Source organism: Chaetodon auriga, chromosome 4, assembly GCF_051107435.1.
Source record: "Chaetodon auriga isolate fChaAug3 chromosome 4, fChaAug3.hap1, whole genome shotgun sequence".
Taxonomy (NCBI): Eukaryota; Metazoa; Chordata; class Actinopteri; order Chaetodontiformes; family Chaetodontidae; genus Chaetodon; species Chaetodon auriga.
The window spans coordinates 26,548,485-26,570,386 of NC_135077.1; the positions used below are offsets into that span (position 1 = coordinate 26,548,485).

At 40.0% G+C, this 21,902-nt stretch overlaps 1 protein-coding gene across 3 annotated transcripts in view; it reads right to left on the bottom strand.

Annotated features, from left to right (window-relative positions):
- sorcs1 (sortilin-related VPS10 domain containing receptor 1) overlaps positions 1-21,902 on the bottom strand; it is a 159,925-nt gene that overhangs the window by 73,456 nt on the left and 64,567 nt on the right. For all 3 annotated transcript variants that reach the window (XR_013077045.1, XM_076727426.1, XM_076727425.1), the window contains exons 2-3: positions 15,282-15,349; positions 698-797 (exon numbers count right to left, since the gene is read on the bottom strand). Coding sequence is in view for 2 of the 3 variants with exons in the window: in XM_076727426.1 (XP_076583541.1) it covers positions 698-797; positions 15,282-15,349 (168 nt within the window). In the remaining variant the exon portion in view is untranslated. The remainder of the gene's footprint in view (positions 1-697; positions 798-15,281; positions 15,350-21,902) is intronic.

The following is a 21,902-nucleotide window of genomic DNA, read 5'->3' on the forward strand; positions in this document are numbered from 1 at the left end:
GAGTGGGACTGCATCTTATCCCTCCCTTGATAACAAGATAAGGACATTCCAGCCTCCTTGTATAGTCGAGGGTGGCCCTCTCTCTGTTCAAGTTTCACCCGTCTCTGTCCCATTGACTGGCCCAATACCTTTAACTGAGCTCAGGGATGTCCCAGTTACTGACAGACCGTCTAACTGGATCAGGGGGGTGCCTGGGGCTGCATTTCATATTCATTATTAGATAACAATTAACCAATCTGAGTCACGCAAACAGAGAAATGTGAAACTGGAGTGAATAGAGACAGATGGTTCTAGCTATTAATTGACCAAAGCACAGGAAAATGCAGGGGGAATGGCTGCAAATATGAATCAATCCTTGTCATTTGCCCCATTCATCTTGTAATTAATTCAGTTTCAGAAAGAAAGAAATTAAAATAGAAACATATTTTAATTTCACAAACTGGAGAATGTTTTCTTTTTTGCAAGCTAATTGTCTGATTGGATTACACATGTCAATAAATTAACTACTGCTGAATGCATCTTACTGACAATGTAGAAAGTGACAGGCTGAGAGACAGATATCAGACAGAAAATGATGAGTCTGCCCATATTGACTTTGTACATTGTGTATCAGACCAACAGTGGAAGGAAAGAATACCAACTCACACAATCAAGACGATTATCAAAGTCAAAGGAAGTAACAGAAGAGTAACATTACCTTCCTCTTGTTGTTAGGGCTCACGTACAAATAACTGAGTATTGTCTTTGCTCCTACTTTGTCATTCAGCTTCTGGTACGTTGCTCCGTAGTCAGTTGACCTGAAATTTAATCAGAAAGGTCTGATGAGCACTTGATGAATTACTTGTTGCAATTAAAAGTTTCCCTTGAGAATTCAGTTTGAGAAAGGAAAGAGCACTGACGTAATTCAGTCCCTTTTGTGCTCAATGCAACAACATGAACCCCAAAGGGAGAAAAGGGGCAACTTCATTACGGTCACTACACAGTCGCTTGAGCTGCTGTATTTATAACGCACATGAACAACCTGAAACCACAGCTGTCACTGAATATTCAATATTTACCTGTTTTTACCAAGTCAAAAAGCAGAAGAAAATTAAAAAAAAAAAAAAAAGTTAGTGAAAGTGCTTTTTTAGCACAAATGATCATATCTGTATTCAAGAGTTATAAACACACACAGTTTTTTTGATTTCTTTTCTCCAGATGCCCATTGTCAGTGTGGTTCAATACAAATTATATTTTTGAGTTATGATACACTCTTATGATTCAATTCCTTACCTACAAGGCATATTAAATGCACTATACAGGGATTTTTTGTGGCATTCATGCAGAAATGTAAACAAGTTAAATATAACAGTGCATGCTGTGGGATCCACAAGGGTGAAAGCTTTTACCACATTTTAGACATGTTCAAGGAACTAGAAACTATGAAAATATGGATTTCGCTGGAGAAATGAAGAAAACACTGATCCAACATATTCAAGATTCAACCTAAATTTGTGATAATTTGTCCAACAGAGAAACAATAAGACACATTTTGGTTCAAACATCATGTATGGTAAGAGGTTAGAAGGACATGGATGCATGACCCTGGGTTCACCTGGTGTTTTTCAATGTTTTTAACAGTAGTAGTGAGGTACACCGAATTGTTATTTTAACATGTTTCACTGTCAACTCTGCCCTTTGTGTTCCCTGGATGTTAGCATTTCCAATGCCAATTATTTGCATCATGGAACCTGATGCAGTTAAACTGACCAGTTTCTTGGTTATTTTGCAGCAGCCTGGAGCTGATTGTCCAGTGATATAATGATGGATTGCTGTGAATAATTGTTATTTTTTTTCTTTAGATTAAAGGCTACAGATACAATACACCTATCTATCATATACCTGCTTCAATGAGCTGAAGAAGGAGTCTGTCATAAGGATTAAAAGCAGCTGTCCAATTACTCAATAATCTGCATATACTAAATTGTTAGAAAAACACCTGAAAAATACATTAAAAAGTATCATCATACAGTTTCATGCAGTCCAAAAATTTTTGTGTTTAATCTGATGTCGAATATGTGTTTCCATTTAGGTCACATTAAACTGTATACCTTTGTTTCAGAGCACTGTCAAATGACTACACCAGTCAGCTCAAGCATCTGATTTAGCAACAAAAATACAAAGACACAAAGGGTAAATCATCCAAAAGTGCTTTGTATTAAACAGTAGAGGTGTGCACAAAGCAGCATTGTCTGTATTTGTTTATGGATAAAAGTGGAAATAGGCCAAACAATTGTGTTTTTGTTTTTATCAGATTTGTAATTTTAGGGTATTAAAGTATTAATTTAAGTGTTCTGGAATAAACTATGACCATAATTTTGAATATTTCAATATAATATTGGGTCATAAACCCACTGATGAACATAGACACTGATAACAGAGCTAAAAATGGAGGTTAACTGCAGATCCTGCTGTTTGCAAAAACAAGCGGGGCCAAACTGGCTATGCAAATATCTTAATCCTTGTCAACTGCAGATGCAATTTGAAAAAAAATCACACAAAAAGTAGTCCTCGTTCTGCACTGCCAACAATATAGGCTACGTTACAGGGCTAACAGGTCAACCAAGCTCCGTTGTGTCTTCTAAGCTGAAATCGGCACAGAAACTTTGCTTGAACACTTTGAATACCATTCTGTTTCTCCAGGGTGATATCTGCAACTGTGCGACTGAGCAGCGAGCACGCCGTGGAGCTGAACAAGCTAACGACACCATCAGAGCTAACATAGGCTAATTTCATCCTGTCGGTCAAACAAACTCATCTTCACAGGAAGACAAAACACAAGTCACACTATAATAAGCTGCTTCAGCAAACCAGTTAAGGTGAAAAAAGAAACAGTACCCACATTTTGCTGTTTCTTTTCACTCTGTGCTCTCTCTCACCCTTCGATTGTCTTCCTGCCACATTAGCATAAATACAGACCATGCTCACAGTTATGAGGAACACCAGCTGTTTGATAGGTTTGTTTTTTTCCCCGAAAGCAATTTTTCAAATTTTTGTATGAAATACATAACCTTTAAAACCCACTATTTGTGCTTCGCTGAATACTGTCATTGGATTCAGGTCCACACTTTAAAACAAACAAACAAACAAAAAAACGCCCTAAAGTCTGAGCTGGTGTGAATGATTATGATCTTCCTCTCATGCCTCTTCTCTCCCAGCACCTAACCAAATACTCAGCTGTCATGTATGTTCACAGGACTACTGGCTGTAATATTCAGGGTCCACTTCATGCCACCTTCTGCACATAATATTCATGAAACTGGAGTATTGAGTTTTGTCTGACATGACTGGGAAGCAGAGCCACTTAATAATTTCTCAAGCTTAATATCCAGAAAGAGTGGAAAACTAGCTTTCAACAGTTAAATCAAGAGCAGCTCTGAATGAGTCTTGAAATATTCAAATGTTGGTCAGAGCGAAATTTGTGCCTGGTTGAAAAGTAGCATTTCAGACTGTCTCGGAAAGTTTGAACAAATTATTTGAGCTGTCAGGTCTAATTTATGTTGAGGGGTGTGAGTCTCAATCAAGGAGCTATTCTAATTTCACACGCAGATAGAGAAAAAGCCCAAAGCATGCAAATCTTAAAAATCCAGCAAAGACACGGCGGAATGCCTCGTGTGACTTCAAATGAAGCAATCACTCGCATCGACTGATGTTTTTTTTCCTCCACCTTCTTTCCGTGTAGCTGTTAAATCCAGACTTAAGTCCTTGTGTGAAAGGTTCTGAGTTTTCTGAGAGCTTCACGCCTGAAGTTTACAAACAGCCATGAAAATACAGAAATATTCATGGCACACTGGCAATTTTCTCTCATTTATTGGCCCTTTGAGATTTATTACTGGCTGGCTTCCATGGTGCAAAAATACATTGCCACCAGGCGAACACCCCTGGATGAGTCCACTATCATTCATCAGACACCATCAACACCCAGGACCATGGGACAATGACATCATCGGGCTATTGATCGACTCCACAGAGGCCCCTGTAACATAATCACTTGATTTAGGGGCCAATGACATATTTTTAGTGTCACAGCAACTTTCAACATGAACCAATAAAATGGCCCAACCCCAGTAGATCCTGGGAAGATGAAAAGTTATATTAAATGGAAAATGAAAGTTTCTCAAGGACAGCGAATCGGAGTGAAACTCCTGTGCCTTGCTTGTGGTTTCTGAAAGGCTGGTCAATGGTTATGTGTGAGTGTGAAACGCAACTGTGAGCACACAGCTGTGATTTTATGCATAGTGAGGATGCTTGCTCCACAGGGGCTGTAGGTTAGCCAAACGCTTCAGACTGTCCACATGTTGGATTAAATAAGGAGGGAGTAAATGAAACATTGTACAAGGACACAAGAATGATATCAGTCCTATTACAGTGATATGGCTCACTGAGGAAAATGGATTCTGGATATGCTAGGAGGATGACTGAGCTATTCCCTATAACATTTAGAAACACACTCTTTCACACACATACACACACTCAATCAAAGGCCTAAAACCTCCTTGATTCAACCCCACTTTTTACTTTCTCTGAAAGAGATTACAATTATGTCTATGGACACTTATTAAAAGGTTTATTAGATAGAGTTTCAATTAGAATTTCCTGAGTCTACTATAGGCAGCTACTACACATATTTTACATTTTCCGTGGGGGATTCGATTAATCACGCTTTGGAGGATGAGAGCTGCATACATCTTGGGATAGTTAACATTAGGTCACTCACTGCATTAGAGCGCTGAAAAAAACCAACAGCTTGAGACACTGGACAAATGGCAGCTGAGCTGAGTGTTCCAGGATGAATTTATGAAACCCTCAGCATGCTCAGACAGTATATCTTCTGAGTAGCAGGCTAAATCATACCCTTCCCTGCCTCCCTCCACATCCGCAGTCCCTTCCATCATATTTCTGCCCTTCAGGTCTGGTGGCAAACGTCCACTCTTAAAGCTACACTACACTGGATTGGGTTTAAAAAGGTAAAGGCTGGAGATTGTAACAGAGATGAGCATCCCCATATGACAAGCTACTTCCTGGTGTCACTGTCACAAATCCATCCAATCAGAGGAAACAGATGTTATAAGCAGCCTACTGTAATTTGTAAAAAGTGTTTTTTTTTTCCAATGATACACTCAGAAATATCCAGAAATCTATGTTATTTTGCCTCAAATCAATCAAATAGTTTTCTTCAGTATCAGAAATAATTGAGCTGATTGTTTGATGGTTACTGAGTGATCAGGAAGTATAATATAGCATAATGCCAAATTGAGACTAAAGTAAATGTGTTTGCCCAGCCAAGGAAAACGACAATGTGTAACTCTATAATCTGGACCTTTATTGTGGAGGATGTAAGGACTGGACCTTCTGGAATTTTAGCTGAATACCCCTGCTGTGGAGTCATAGTATTGTACGTCAGTATTAGGTCATGCTATGTTCCACTGGTTTGCATTTGCCTGTAAAACTGACATGCATATCCATTCGTATGATATTTGTTTATCTTTGCAATGGAAAAACCTTGGACATACAAGAAAAAATAAATCAATCAACAATCTTTGCAGGGAAAGATAACAACCTACTGCTCAACGTCAACAAAAGGAGGGAGGTGATTGGTGATTTTAGAGAAAAGCAAGCAAAGACGCAATGTCAGTCTAAGTCAGTGGAGCAGAGAGGGAGCAGGTGACCATTGGTTATTAAGGAAACTTAATAGTCGGGGAGGCAAATTCTCAAAAATGAGTTGAACCTGACATGGTTTGCCATACTTTTTATTTGTGTTTTTTTCTGTTAACTTTGACCCTAAGAACCAATAATTGGAGGGTCTGCTCTGACGGAAATATCGCAAATAAAAAAAAAAAAATAAAAAAAAAATGTGGCCATTGGGTGTATTAGTGTATGCTCCCTTTATTTTTTATCAGAAAAATGTGAAAAATGATTTTTTTTTTCCCTCAAATCCTCAGTGTATTGGGTAGGCTGTCAATAAATGCATCCCAGATACACAGAACACATGTGCTGACAACATCCACTGAAAAAATAACTCTTAAAACACATTTTACATGATTTTGCATCAATTTAATGCAAAATATTAGGTGTTTTCTCACTTGTTTCCAATATTTTCATCTTTACTTCATTGGCAATCAACTATTCCCCCAAGTTATGACATCAGTCAATATGCCATTCTTTTCACCAAACAGTACACTCATTCCACAGAAAAAATTATAAAAATCCAAGAAAAATCATTGGAACTGTGATGATTTCACTACTAGTTGGCAATCAACAGGCTCAGAACCTAAATAGACTTTTAGGCTACTCTCAAAATTCCGAACGACATACTGGATATTTAACATGGTTGTTAATGTCCACATTATTAAACATCATGGCCTAGGCATCATTTTAATTCTGAATAGATGACAACTATTACAACTTTAACAGAACAAAAAAAATTAACATAACTTAATTAACTAGGTGCAGGTCCCTGTGAGGTGGGATAATCAGGAGGGTGGCACACTGCCGATACTGCCCTGGGGACAGACCTTCACCCTCACCACCCGAGGAGACAGCAAACAAGACCGGCAGGGTGGGTTATACGGCAGGGCGATAAAAGATGCCCCCCCCCCAACACACAAACACACACACACACATTTTGTATTGTAAGATCTGAAGTTGCAACATCATACTTCCCCGCCAGAGTTTCTGTGATGGCATGAACAGGTAGGAAGATATCCATCGTCTAGTACATGCACATCATGATCACACCTGTGTCAGTCGCAACCACTATAGCCCGTTTGTGGTGCAGAATTTGTACTGAGTATGCAATGTGAGCAAACATCCTGGCATCTGCCTCCTCATGTTTCTCACAGGAAAGTTCTGGAAGCTCAACCTGACAATTCGCTGACAAGAGGACAGTGCGACCAGGATCACAAAAGATTCCACCAAGAATAAGTGTGCATCCTGCAGGAAGTGACTTGTTCTGATGCTTCCCACATGTAGTTCAACAGATTAGCTTTATTCAGTGGATTGTGAATGAAGCCTTTCCATTCAGGTATAGGGAGAGTATCATGTGGCTTGTACTCCTTCATTTTACTGGGGCAGGTCATCATCCTCTTCTCTCGTTCCTCACCTTTCGGGATTTCAGCAGGGGAGACATCATATCGATCACCAACAAAGTGGATGCAGTGACACTTGTCTGGGAGGATTCTAAGGAACTGCCTCAGATACGTTCCTTGCAGTTCATGGAAGGTGCTGCTCCCAAGATGTTGGTAATGTTGAATGAACGCCATGGCATCTACTACCATTACAACAGGCTTGTCAGACGGCGGTAGTTTGTCCCCTTCCACTTGTCCACTGTTGTAGGTTTTTTCAAGTACCATGTCTGTCCAGACACCATTGAACCGTCCTTCTGTTTGGCGTACAGCGAACTTCCCATCCTTGAATTCCCTATAGATGTTTGGAGCCAGTGTAGGCAAGCTTCTCATAGCTTCTAGATAGTGGGGATGCAGGATACGTAATTGTAGTGGCCAGCCATTACAAGGTATGGTAACATCTTTTCCACTGCAGCCAGGTGTTCCTCCCACAGTCCTGCACGCTCAGCATGGATGAACCGTCTAAGAATCATCACCATATCCATGTACATTAGCCATAGCTTTGTGGTAGGTGAGGTACGTGCTTCATTAAACTCAGCCATCAAACATGACAGCTTTTTCAGTTGGTCAGTTGCATCAGCTCATGCAGAAGTTGCCTTCTCTACATTCTCTTCTGACAGGGCATCTAGGAGTAGCTGGACATTGTTGCTAAGCACACACGTACTCCAGGTCCTTCCTTTCATCGACCAACCATCTGGCAAATGCTTCCCAGTGTAGGGCAAACATGGCTGCATACACCATAGTGTAGGCATGCAGCATTGAATAGTAGAATCTCTTTCGACCGAAATTAGCTAAAACAGCTAAAGCTAGCTAAGTAAACAAGTAGAGCATTAATGCTGCTTCTAGAGGGATACGTTTGGGATGAGGAATCATCAGAAATATACTTGTTTGAAGACTAGCGCTGTCCTTTCAGTAAATTACCATTACAATATCCATATAACCATTCTTTACCCACAACGCTAGGGCAGACCTACCGGTATTCACTAAAGTTACTGTCACTTACCACAGACAATAATGAGCAGCTTCGAAGTCCGTTGGTAACCATTGGTTGGTTGTTCCAACCTCATCCAAATTACTAAGATCATGTGTGTCTGTGTGTAAGTGTATCATGATGCTAAATATCCAGCATGTTTTTTCAGAATTTTGAGAGTAGTCTAAAATTCTATTGAAGTTCTGAGCCTATTGATTGCCAACTAGTGGTTAAATCATCACAGAACCAATGATTTTAGTTAGATTTGTACATTTTCTTTCTGTGGGATGAGAATACTGTTTGGTAAAAAGAATGGCATATTGACTGATGTCATAACTTGGGGAAATAGTTGATTGCCAATGAAGTTAAGATGAAAATATTGGGAAAAAAAGTGAGAAAATGCCTTATTTTTTACATTAAATTCAGCCAAAATCATGTAGAAATGTGTTTTAAGAGTTATTTTTCATTGGATGTTGTCACCACATGTGTTCTGTGCGTCTGTAATGCATTTATTGACAGCTTACCCAGCCCACTGAGGATTTGAGGAAAATTTTCATTTTCCAAAATTTTCTATCAAAAAATGAAGGGTGCATACACTAATTGGCCACATTTATTTTTTTGTTTTGTTTTGTTTTTGCAATGTTTCCGTCAGAGCAGACCCTCCAAATATTGGTTCTTAGGGTCAAGGTTAACAGAAAAAACAAATAAAATAAAAAGTATGGGAGACCATGTCAGGTTCAACCCATTTTATTGAGCTTTTGAGACTTTAGCTTCCTGACTACAAGAAAACTTATGAAGGTAGTACAGAGGACCAATAGAAAGCATCCTGACTGTAAGCATTGCAAACTGTCATCAGGGGTGCACAGAACAGGAAAGGAAGGCTCTGCAGTGGATGATTAGAGCCACAAAGAACATCATCGACTGAGCATCAGCAATATCAGTGAGGTGCCTGCGCTCAGCCCAAAGGATGTTAAAAGCCCACCCCAGCCACAGCCTGGTCACCCTGCTGCCGTCTGGCAAGTGATACAGAAGTATCTGCTGCTGTACCACCAGACTACAGAGCAGCTCCTTTACTCAGGCCTTAACTCATCTTCCTCACTCCACCATAAAAACAGAGTTTTATTTTTATAACTCATTATTTATTCATCCATTTATATATTTTCTATTTAGTGAGTAACATGCAAGGACTACAGCTTGCATTTCATAATACAACCCTGTGTTTTTTCAGATGATAAATGAATGAACCTTGTACCTTGTACTGCAAGCCTGTAAATAAAGGGAATGAAAACTGAGGAGAAAAAAAACCCTTTATTTGTGTTAAAGCTCATCAGCGTGAGACCTTTTGCTTCATATGTTCTGTTGCATAAAGCAGTGACAGACAGGTTGACAGACTTGTGCATGCTCAAATCATGCCACGTGATTTCTAGGTATAGAAGTTTCAAGCTGTTACCTCATGCTGCTATTTGAGGCCACAACAGGCAGAGATGCCTAGTTTAGCTTCAAACTCTCCCTGAGGAGTGCTGGATTTCTGGCAGACCAATTGGCTATCTTAAATGCAGTTATCTGTTGGTTTGCTGCTCGCTTTCCTGGCTGTAAATTGCTCACTAATGTTCTGTGCTCTCATTTTCCTCTTCGCTCTCTTAAAATGTATATCATCTGTTCTCTCATCTGTCTTTCTGTCAATCTGTCTGCTTACCCACGTGCACCTTTAATCATCCATCCATTACTAAGAGCTCTGTTTTCTCAAGGCATCAGATTTATAATAATGTGAGTGAATCAGTAGTAGATGTACCATTACGAGGGTAATGCAGTACCATCATCTGAGACACAGAGCAATAGCCGCACTTGGGCCTCGATGGGTCATGTAATGGTACATTTACCATAGCTCTGGGTGAGAGTTTAAGCCTTTAGGCAGACTCTGAGGAAAACTGTGTGTTGTTTACTCCTTAAGCCTGATGCCTTTTTCCTCCCACAATGGCAAAAGAGAAGAGAGAATCAGGAAATACTTTTATCAAGTAGGCTAACAGCAATTCTACCAATTCAATCAGCCACTATTCAAGTTCATCTGTCAAGACTATATGAAAAAACAGTCCTTCATTAAAAGGGTCTTTTTTCTTTGATTTGACAAATGGAATACAATTATATGAATATGTTCCAAGATCCAAAGGTGTATGGATTAAGTGTCATGGTATAGTGTTTTTCAAACAATTTAATGATGCAATGTATAAAGATTGTATTATTATGATCACCAATATTACTAAAGTGGGTGTATTGGATATGGCGGATATGGCAGGTAAGGCAGCCACTAGCAGCAATTCCAACTACATGATCTCCTTGATTTTGTCCCAGTACCATCATCCAAATCCCAAATATCCTCTAAACTTACCTCACCACCTATGTGCACGATTGGTCAGAGTTGAGAAAAGTAAATGTACATTTTGTTGCTCCACCTCATGTGTTTTAAGAGGGAGGACTATTTATTTATTTATTTATTTATTTATTTATTTATTTATTTAAAATCAAGATTTAAGATTTTATATAAGAGTTAATTTCCCTGGTCAGTTTACAGTTATAATTATATCTGCTAATCACTACTTTTAAGCTATTTCTTTCTTGTATTTCTTTTCTAATATCAATATCACCAAAGTTACTGCTAACTGTTGGTCGCTATAATCTTTGCTGTAGCTGTCTTGGCTGTAGCTCTTAGCTGCAGTTAGCTAGTTAGCTCAGTTAACTGTGCAGCCAGTGGCCCTATTAGCTGACCTGAGTCTGCTATGACCAAGAGCTTGATTGTTGGTGTTTACACTATGGGCAACAGAATCGGGCTCAGCCGCCCTCAGGGAACGCAGCTGGGTTGGGACTGAACACCGCATCCATTCCAGGACGGAAAGAGGCCAGTTTGACAACAGGAAAAATGGTGTTGTGGTGATTTGCAGTGGCTCCGATCAGGATTCTAACTACAGGGACGATAAAGACTCATCAGGCTAGTTGTATTTTTCTGTTTAATAGGGAAATGGGTGTAAGATGTTTCCTTTCTTGACATTTTGCGAGTTTATTTTATTCATTCATTGGATTAAAACAAGCTAAGAGCCCTCGTGAAATGTAACAAACTCACATACATCTCCCAGCTGAAACAACAGCGGGCTATATTATTGGACTATCACCTCTTGAGGTACAAAGAGGAAATCTGAAAATCTTCTGTGGCCCCACTATGATCAACACAGGAGATTATAGTTCTATTTCATAAACAGAACACCTCTCAGTGATGTGGATTTACAGCAATGCAGTACAAATTAAGTTCTGGCGGTTTGACACTGGATAATAAAACATGTATCCATACAATTTTACAATATCCAAGCCATGACAACATGAAGATAAAACAGATAGAAAATATCACCTGAATGTTGAATGAGGCCAACACTTGCAAATTCGTGAACACATGCATTCTGATACAGTTATTACAGTCCATTACAGCTGGGCTCAGTGCTGTGTAATATTTGAGGTGTTTAATGGCACGAGTCCATAAAATTATATTAGCACAAGATTTACTCCAATCTCTGTGATACTACACACAAACACTCTATCTGGATACACTGGACATGAATCACACGTTGGGTGATGTTACATTTCGTCACCTGTAACTCACCTAATGAGAAGGGCGATGTTGCTGCATGGCAGCTGTCAGAAGTCTTCCTCTCTCGCTGACTGGATGTCAGCTTTAGGCAAAATCAGGCCCAACATCTATTTTATTCTTACACTTTGTCTTTAAAGCCACAAGTGCTGAAAATCCTGTTTCACACAGATAAGTGGGAGCAAAGGCATCAGAAACATCAATGCCTCCTTAGACAGATCAGTATATTCAGAGAAAACATGCATCCAGACGTATGCCAAGTGCTTCTGTGTGAAGATCACTTTTGAAGTGGTATCACAAGAAAACTCCACAAGGATGTCCTGCAACTGAGACCTATGATGGCATCCTCATTATGGCGGCAAATGGATTCTGGATCCAGCTGCGTTGCTTGCTGAGCACAGGGACGTATTCCTGGAGCTGACTCCTCAGGGTTTGCAGGTACTGTCTGATGGCACCTGTCACAGAGGTCAGATCTGTCTCTCCTCTTTGTTGAGAAATTCACACAGATTTTCAAAGGACTTGTAGTTGTTCTGAACCACTCTTCTGTCCCACAACTCCAGCTTCCTTATTGTGGCTTCTCGCTTACTGTGGACATGACATATGGTTGCTGCTTTTTCTTGGAGGGATAGCCGAAAGCCACTTGAAGTCACTGAATTGATCTGACAGCTCAAACCAGGTGTCCACGAAAAATGTCCTGACTTCATCTCACAGTTCAAAACGTGGATGCAACTGCTTTCCTCCAGCTCAGATACTCTCAGCTTGTTTCCAAAAAAATGGTCACAGCATGGGTGAATATTGTCCATGTTTAGATTCTAGATGGCGGCACAGCTTGCATGGTTGCAGGGCCTCATAGCTAGCACCTCCAAGCCTATCACACATACAGGCAGGGGACTGTCTTCTGGTCCCACACTTAAGTTGTTTGTACGAGTCCTTTCCGTTTTCACAAATTCTTTTAGGTTTTCTGATGATTTGCTTGTTGTGGTTGTTTCTCCACTAACAGCTCTCCTGTTGCCGCCATAGGTCCATTTTAACTCATCCCCTCCAATGATGAGGTATACAACTACGATTCCTGACTAGTGATACAGATCAAAAAAAAGAGATAATTTAAATAATGTGGCTTTGTTTTATTACTTCTGGTTACTTTTTCAAATAGAAATATTTAATCCTAACCCTTTTAAGATCATTTCAAACTTAATTACAACATTGAAAATCAAAAATATTTGATTGCTTGAATGTAACTGACCTCTCACAGCCCACCTGCACTGGGAATCACTCCCCCAAACCAGTGTGTTTAATTTGAAATGAGTGCTGTTTTTAAGTCAGTGTGACGCTTCATTTCAGCCAGCATCTGGCTCACTTAGTTTAAGTTTTAGTTATCATTGTGCAATCTCCCTCTCCATCTCCTCTCCCCTCTCCTCCACCAGCCTGGGTCTCCATTCACTCTACCGGCAGCTACCTCAGAAGTGAATGGCTGTTGAGCATCTGATAGCAGCCCTTCACTCAACCCTCATCTTGGAGAATTAAGCAGCATAATTCCACAAGACCTTGGGGTGAATACAGTCAAACAAGTACTCCTGGATGGTTTTCTAGTTCATCTCTCCTCAGAAAAGAAACACACTTTTGCCTGCGAATGGTGCCAAAACAGACCTTGGCTTGAGTACTCTGTGACAGGCGACCCTTTCATGCCATACGTCATGTCAAGAGTCAGCGGCTCTTCTGGCAGCAGCGTCCCTCCCTCTACTCTGTACAGGCAGGAGTAAGAGTGAGCTCCTTTTCAGTTTAGTTTGGAGTGATATTCAGTATCAGTGAAGTAGGTGCATTCTGTGACATTACCCACCTCAGGGTCTGGGTCATAATAATCATGTCAAGTTAATAATCACGGTCAAAGATAAGTAAGTATGGTTGATCAGGATACTTGTTAACCTTCAGACATCACAGCCTAAATCAGGAGACCAAATCTAGCGAGGGTATCTGAAGATCTTCACAATTCCATTCATGATTTTACATAAGCATAACTTAATAACAAAATAATTCAACGGCTTGTGTTTTGTCTATTTGCATGTGCTCAGTTGCAGTGCTTTGACCTCTCAGGGCCTCCATCCGTTTAAGAATTGTTTCACTTTAAAATATGTTGCATATAGCTGATCACTCACTACGTTTACATGCAGTCAATATTCAGGTTATGGTCAATATTCCGGTTTCTGAAACATTCGCAATAACCTGTTTACATGCGTGAGCAAACAGGGTTATTCCTCAATTGGGATATCCCGATCAAAACAGCGATGCACGGACAACATGTCGACGCACGGAGAACGTCATGACGCAATGCGCGTCATTTCAGCTGAACGTAGCGTAACTTTTCGCTCACCTTCTTGTATATCTCGCTATCCCGGTACTTTCTACCGTCTACAAAGGACATGATATTCATGTCTTTCACCACACTTACGCGGTGACTTGTCTCCTCCTCGCTCCAAAAGGTGTCCTCTGTTTCGCCATGTTTTCAACAAGTAGTTCCTGCACTCAAAAGACCAAGATTCTTTGCGAATAGAACATGCGCAGAACACAAATTAACGTTCCGTTTGATGGGGATATTCCGATAGGCGTATACATGACCAAATATTAGGGTTAGAAAAGGAGTAATCCAGGGGTCATATTCATTTTTTTAAAAACCCGAATATGATCATATTCCGGTTATTCAAGGTGTTTACATGGCCGTGCGCAACCGGGTTATTGCTGATATTCCGGTTATGAAAGGGTTTTTGACTGCATGTAAACATGGTCACACACCCAAGTTCTGTGCATCATGTGTTGTTTAGGCAGTGCACGTTTCCTTCATGTTCTTTGCTCTATGTGTTCTATTTGTATTTCATTACCATTCATTCATACATTTATTCATTCTTTAAATTTATTTTCATGTAGTCAGTCTTTTTCACCAACGTTCTCTCCCTCTGAGTCAAGATTACTTTCCTTGAGAGAGCATGTCTGTGGTACTATATTTCATACACAACAACAATAATGAAAAATATTTTTCATAATGATAAGTACTTTTGTGGATCCTCTTTGGTTATGACATTCTTTCTTTATGGCACATACGTAAGTTACATCAGAATCGAGTCAGAAATGAGGCCAACACTCCAAGCAAGGCTACGCTGTGTTCAAGGCTGGTCAAGGTAATTTGCTGGATAACACTGCCAGCTCCAGTGTTGATTAGTGACTTTCATGTGAGGGATTTCTGGTGCGGCTGTTCAGGGTTGTCATTTGAGGAGATTTTTTTTAGACTGTTGCCTTTTTCTCAAGCTTTGAATGTTTCATTAATTCCCATTATGAGATCCTTGTTAGTATTGGTATTCTTTATTCCTAAGAGCAGTGCTGGGAGCAGTTTAAACCACAGGATTAAATAGATCAGAAATACATACAACTAAGCTCAGCAGTCCCTTCTGGCCAATTTATTGTGTCAAACTTGTTTTTCAAGGCTTTTCTAGAAATGTCACAAGCTCATGTAGTGTGAGAAGCTTACCTCCATAATGAACTCTCAGTCACGCTGTTGAGGTTGAAGTCGAATAGTTTGGTCAGCATCAAAATCACCTGCAGAACAAGACAAGTATGGCAGTCAATGGACAGGGCTATTGAAAAAATATCTAGTTAGAAAATTAAACATTAGAAATGCAAAATTAACAAGAAAGACAACAAATAGCCATTATTTGAGACCCTCTTGTATCCATTATGGTAGAGTCATTGTTTGGTTTTGTTGTTTTTTTTTGGAAATAGAGATCTTCACGGGTCCCCATGTTCCTAGTAACTGGGACGTGATCCAGAACTTTAGTAAAATTGGGTCCAGGTAGGTTCATGTAGGGTTTTGCTCTGCAGATCTGTGTGTCAATAGTCAGGTTTCCATCCAAATGTAGCAAAGGAGTTGAGCAGTGAGCACATTGAGGAAAAACAGCTGGTGGAACCAATTTCAGTTCTGATGTTCAGATCAGATTCAGTTCAGATCTGATGTTTTCATTTCATGCTATTTTTCGCTTGAGTGAAAAATAAGCTACATGCTTCATATAGATTATGATCCATTCACCAAGTGTGTTTCCATTGCATTTTGAATTTATCAATACATCAAGCTTTCCACTTCAGACAGGCATAAAAACTTTATTGCAATATTTGTACTTTGAAATGCTCCTGAAAATAATTGGGTGGAAACTCCCTTATTGTGTGCATGAATCCACTGCTCTCTATCAGTTTTGATCTCGTGGTATTTAATAACCATCACAGGTGAATATTATGCCTTTTGATGTGACACAGAGAGTGTGAACTGTGCAGGAAAAATGCCACGTGTTGCTCCTCTTTTCACCTGCATCTGTCATATGCTGCTGCTAGCATTAGTGTTCCTTTTCAATTTGCCCCTGTTTGGGTTGACCACATTTTGGATTGCATCAAACTATCCTCAGGTCTATGTGGAACAGGTCGTTTTGAACTATGAAGACCTGCAGTTTGAAAGTGTGAAACTTATCCCTAAAAACCAAACTAAAAAAATACAATTTACATATTCTAATCTTTTATCTCCGTGTTTTAGACTTAGGTTAAGACTTTACTTTATTGATCCCAATTGGGAAATTCTTCTGTTGCAGCAGTAGGTTAAAGATACCCATACACATAAAATATACGCAGTAAAGAATAAGGATGAGAATAAAACTAAGAGAAAAGAATGTTCTCAAAAAATATAATAGAGTATGGATCAACACAGAGTAGCAGCATTTCTGAGAATAAAATTAAGAATATAACTAAGTATATAAACAGAATAATAGCAATTGTTAAAAATATAACAAAGTACAACTAATTTTAATTTATTTTTTTTTAACGTCCCTTCAAAACATTAAATGCATTTACAAAAAATTATCCAATCTAGTGTGATTAGGAATGACCACCTCATCACGTAAACCTGCACTTGAATAATTATGAGCTGTATTATGGGACCTGTTGTAAATGAACTCTGCCATTCCACTGCGTCTTTAAGTTTGTCTTTAATTAGGTGCCTTGATTAATCTTAATTTTAGGACTCAAATCATTGCGTAATATGAGGCGTTAGTGTTTGCCAACAGCAGGGACCTACGCCCATGCCACCCACCATGCATACTGCACATTGCTGAACATGATTCCTTCTAATTGTTTCAAACTCATTACTTAATCATATCAGATTGATTCTAAACACTCCACTGTAAATATTCCTTATTCTGTTAAAACCCTCAAGGTGCACAAGATGAGGGAAAGTGGGTCAGCCAAAGTCTTCAGGGAAAAGCAGAGGCAGAAACATCACATTTTGCTCCAAGCATAAAAGAAGTAAAGCAGCACGGAAACTCACAATCTATTTACTTTGTGACTGGAGGTGTATTTGAAATGGATAAAATTCCAAAGAAGCAGAAGAGGCAAGAAAAAAAAAATCTTCACAGGGAATGCTGCAGTTTCAGTTTAATATAGTCTTTTTTAACAGTTGTGCAACGTTCTTTCCCTGCTCATGAGTTATGTTTCATGTTGATAACACTGTGAAAATCCTCAGGGATACTGTGGTTGACAGTTATCTGATGACCCTTATGTATTGTAGGTAACCCACTGCACAATGGTCAGGTGATATGGTGTGGGCGAAGAGGAGATGCTGCCAATGGAGGAGCATCTATTCGCATTATGTATTGCTCTTGATTTGGTAGTGCATCCTTATCTCCAACGTTGCTATCGAGGAAGCGGTTGTACAAGGCAGGCGATGCACGCAGATATTTCCCAGTGCATGGAGTAAAATAAACAACCTGAGTCAAACAATTTAGATTTGCTGTCTTGATGTCATGTGACACACTGTGCACAGCAAATATCTGACTGTTTCCTCTTGGCTTGACCGCCTTTTGATACCTCCGCTGCCTCTTATTGCGGCCTGACCGAGCCACTGTATGACTTGTGTGACTTTGTGAAACAGTTCCACCAGCATGGGGTTCCTGTGAGTACAAGCAGAACAGATGCACCTTGGGTAGCGGAATTACATTGCGAGGTTGGGGCTCCTGTGATCAAGCTTATTAAGTATGCACTAACATCTGCAGCCCCCAAAACACTGAAAACGTGCAGTGCACTCAGCCGAGCTGTGGCTGGCAGGGTTTTGGAGTGTTGTTGAGGATACGTTATGGAAAACAACCACCAGGACAACAACAAGTGGTAAAAAAGGCATTGATTAAGAGCGATTCAGGAAATAGCTGGGTGTTTTCAGCATGGGGAGGATTAGCCTGGGGAATGAATAACCTTAAATGTCCAGACTAGACCTTTGCATGCTAATGACTGACCAAGTCCATTTAGCTGCCCAGCTGGGAGCTGAATTCACACTCGCACCACGCAGCTTCTCTCTTTCTCTGTATTCCCTCACTTTCTTTTTTTTTTTCCACTCTCCATAGATCCTTGTTTCTCTCTCCCATCACATCTCAACATCATTTTCTACCGTGAGTCTTCATGTGTGTGCACATGTGAGTATGTGTAGGAGAGAGAGTGGTGAAGGTGAGGGTAATGGCACAATTATGTTTTTTAGCATCTCTGAGTCAGTCTGCTCTGTGTGTGTGTGTGTGTGTGTGTGTGTGTGTGTGTGTGTGTGTGTGTGTGTGTGTGTGATGGCGGGGGGTATCTGGATGTAGGTGAAGGTGAGGAAGGAGTAATGCTTTTACAACTCTGAGTTCTCGCTTGTGGCTTTTGTATATGTTTGGCTGTGTATATTTTTGGGTGTGTGCATGCTGTGAGAAGTGGCAGTCTGGCTCCAGATTCTGAATGAAGTCCTCTAAATGGCTGAGGTATAATCCAGGTGACTTAGCTTCATTAGTTGAAGGGCAGTGTGCATACGGGCCCTTCTGTCTGCCACATATGGAGACTATGTGGGCAGTCATCAGTGAGTGGCCCTGTCAGATGGGCTCCCACTGGAAAGTGCATATGCTCCATTGCTGACCATGCCAATTAGGCCTGTGGGCTTCTCCTACTGTAAATACTACGATGCAGCAAGCCTCCCCTCCGCCAGGGCCAGCAGAGACGGCCTCTGGACAGACACACATTCGCTTCTGACAGTTCCGAGACGTGCAGAGAAGCATGAAGGCATCAGATTGAGACAAGATATACCTGGTGGCCGAGTGTAACAGTTTGAGAATAGAGATGCAGTGATTAACAGATGTTTTAAAACTCTGCAGTTACAAGTTCCATGCAGTTAGAAAGCAGTCTCTCCTTTGCAAAAGATTGTACTGTACCTGTGAATTACGATGTCAGTGTGTTTTTGTACAAAGGCTGCATTGACAGACAGAGGGGAGACGATATCGTCAATGTAATGTATGTGCCCCGAAAAACAACCAGAGTGAAATCCACTAATGAAAGAGTGGCTGCCATAGTGTCAAAGACATCTAACTCGGAACAGTAGCTTCAGGATCACCAGTCAGCCTTGCCTGCTACAGTCCAGATAACAAGAGGGACGAACAGGAGGAGCACTGGTGTCTGTGGCAAATTGCTTCAGAAAAGTTTAAGCTGCGTTCTGTAACTCTCTGTACATTGAAACTACCGCAGAGATGACAACTGGTGCATGTACATATACAGTTGTTTCAGCTCATTGTTTTTGGTGCTTTTGTGTGTGTGTGTGTGTGTGTGTGTGTGTGTGTGTGTTTTCTTTCAAAGGGGAGTCTTCAGAGGAAAAAGTAAAAGTCTTGAAAGTACAGACAATGATTTCCTGTACTGTGAAATTCATTTAAACATTTGGACACTGTTGTTGTGTTGTTCCATTTGCCGTTTGTCTTGTAATGTCCAGCTGCTATTATTGGCTACAGAAAGCACGAGTCAAACGCTGTGGTCATGATCACTTCCGCATTTTTGAGGAGATCATATAACATGACATCACCATTTCAACCATTTCAGTAAAAAGACAACCCTTGACCTGCAGCAATAACTTGCTTATAGCTAGCCCCACTAACTTACTTGTCATTTAACTTTATATTATGTAATAGAGATGTTATCACTAGTAACATTTTCAATAATCAGTTTGTTTCACAATAAATAAGGCCAAGTCATGGAAAATCTGTCATGGACTGTGTGTAATACTGTAACTAACTAGTTCTGTGTTACAGGTAAAGAAATACTGAGAAACACTCTTTTTAAAGAATGGTTTCTGTTATGATATGACATTGTTATAAACACATATTAAAACACAACTACCATCACAGTCTGACGAGTCACCATGATTATTATATCAGTAACATGGACAGCTGATCCTAGAGCTGTGTGGGAGAACTGATCTAATTAGTGCAGCGATGTAAGCGGTGGATATTTGCTGGAGAGGAAAGTCTCTTCCAGCTCTGCCTGCCCTTCATGTTATATTATAAAACTGGTCAGCTATTTGCTAAAATGTGGGCACAGGGTGATCGCAAGCGGCAGATGTCAGTCCACACAAGGTGAAACACCACCACTTCAGGTGCAGACAGGAAGTTTAAAGGTATAAGATAGTAATATATAGTAGATCAGTATAGGTCATAGTGTCAGTGTTTTATAACTAAGGGAGTCGCTATGATGCTGTTTTGTTGTTTTGTTTGCACTGCACATGAGCATGAGATCTTATAGTTGTCATGATGCATTGAGCAAGCTGTAGAAAACAGCATCGCCAACCTACAGGTGCAACCAGACAAACCACATCAAGATTTCTTCGATAGCAGACCCACACCCTGCCAGAAAGATGGATAGAGTAGCAATATACTAATTAAAATAAATGTAGCTTCTGCGAGAGAAGAGGGGATTACACAATTAGCAACTGTTGATTCAGCTGCTGATTCTTGAATTCTAAACACAACTACATGTGTTCAGTGATGTGGAGTGTTTGTTTTCTATTCAGGACTAAAATAAATATTTGAATCAATTCAAAAAATGTTAAATTCTACAATTATTAAAAACTTCTTTGTTGCTGTCTATTTTTTCTTCATTCATTTTCTGACCATAATCATATCATCAAATCTGATTCAGCCTTGGTTGAAAATCCACAGTATTGATTGGTTGAGCAAGCTTCTTCTTTGGACATGATTTTGAGGGAGACAGAGCGCAGCTCCAAAAACTTGGGATGCTGTTTAAGAAGGTTTCCAAATGTGTGATGAAAAAGTGCAGCGACATTAGTCATGCAAAGGGAAGCCTCAGCTCCGGGTGGGGATCAGTAACAACTGTGTCTGTGCAAAGCTTTAGGTGTTTAAAATATCTCCCCATTATTTCTTTTAATCAAAAGTATGCCTTTGCTGCTAGCAAACACTGTTATCTCCTATACTGGTTGGTAATTGTCCTTGGATGGAGGAGAGGAAATATCATCATGGATCAAAATACCCAAACATGCATATACAAACAACAATTACCATTTCCTGGGGCACAAGGAGGCAGAATAAACAAATATGAAATGCAAAGTATTAGCACACATTCTAAAGCATCCAAAACAGGAAAAAGTGCTGGGTTCATGTTCTGCAGGGCATTATGAACTATTTGCTTTCCTCACATCTCATTTTTGTAATCACGTGAGACCAGATTTCTCTAGGGGACAGATCTTTTTGCACTGTTTCATTACAGGGGAAAAAAGATCCAAGCCCAGAAGACGATGCATATTCAGAGGAACAAAAATAAAGTTTCTTGCCACACTGATGCATTTAATGAAACTGAATACTGTTTGCGGTTTCTTTAATAAATTCTTTTAGTAATGAAGATTCAGTGAGAGAAAACACTGCAATACACACATATAATGATGTAAACAAGTTTTACCTGCCGACATTTCCAAATACCTCAAACTGTCAGGCTCATGGGGGATCATTGAGCCAGGAACGCTCCTCTCTGTGGATTAGCCTGTCACATCTTCCTTTGGAAGATTCACCACTTGTGCCTATTGCTAATATAAAAGTGAAACATATCAGGGAAACAGAGTTTTCAGGTGCTTGTCACATATCTAAAAATAACATGTCGTCATCAGCATCAAAATCGATCAAGACATGTCAGAAGTGTGCGTCCCACGGATGTTATAGATGTCATGGCATACTAATGTTCAGCAATCTGTGCTGCGTATAGCCAGCAAATAATCAGTCTTTTGTGGCCTCATTTAGCCTGATTTCTCTCAGTTTTCATTAGA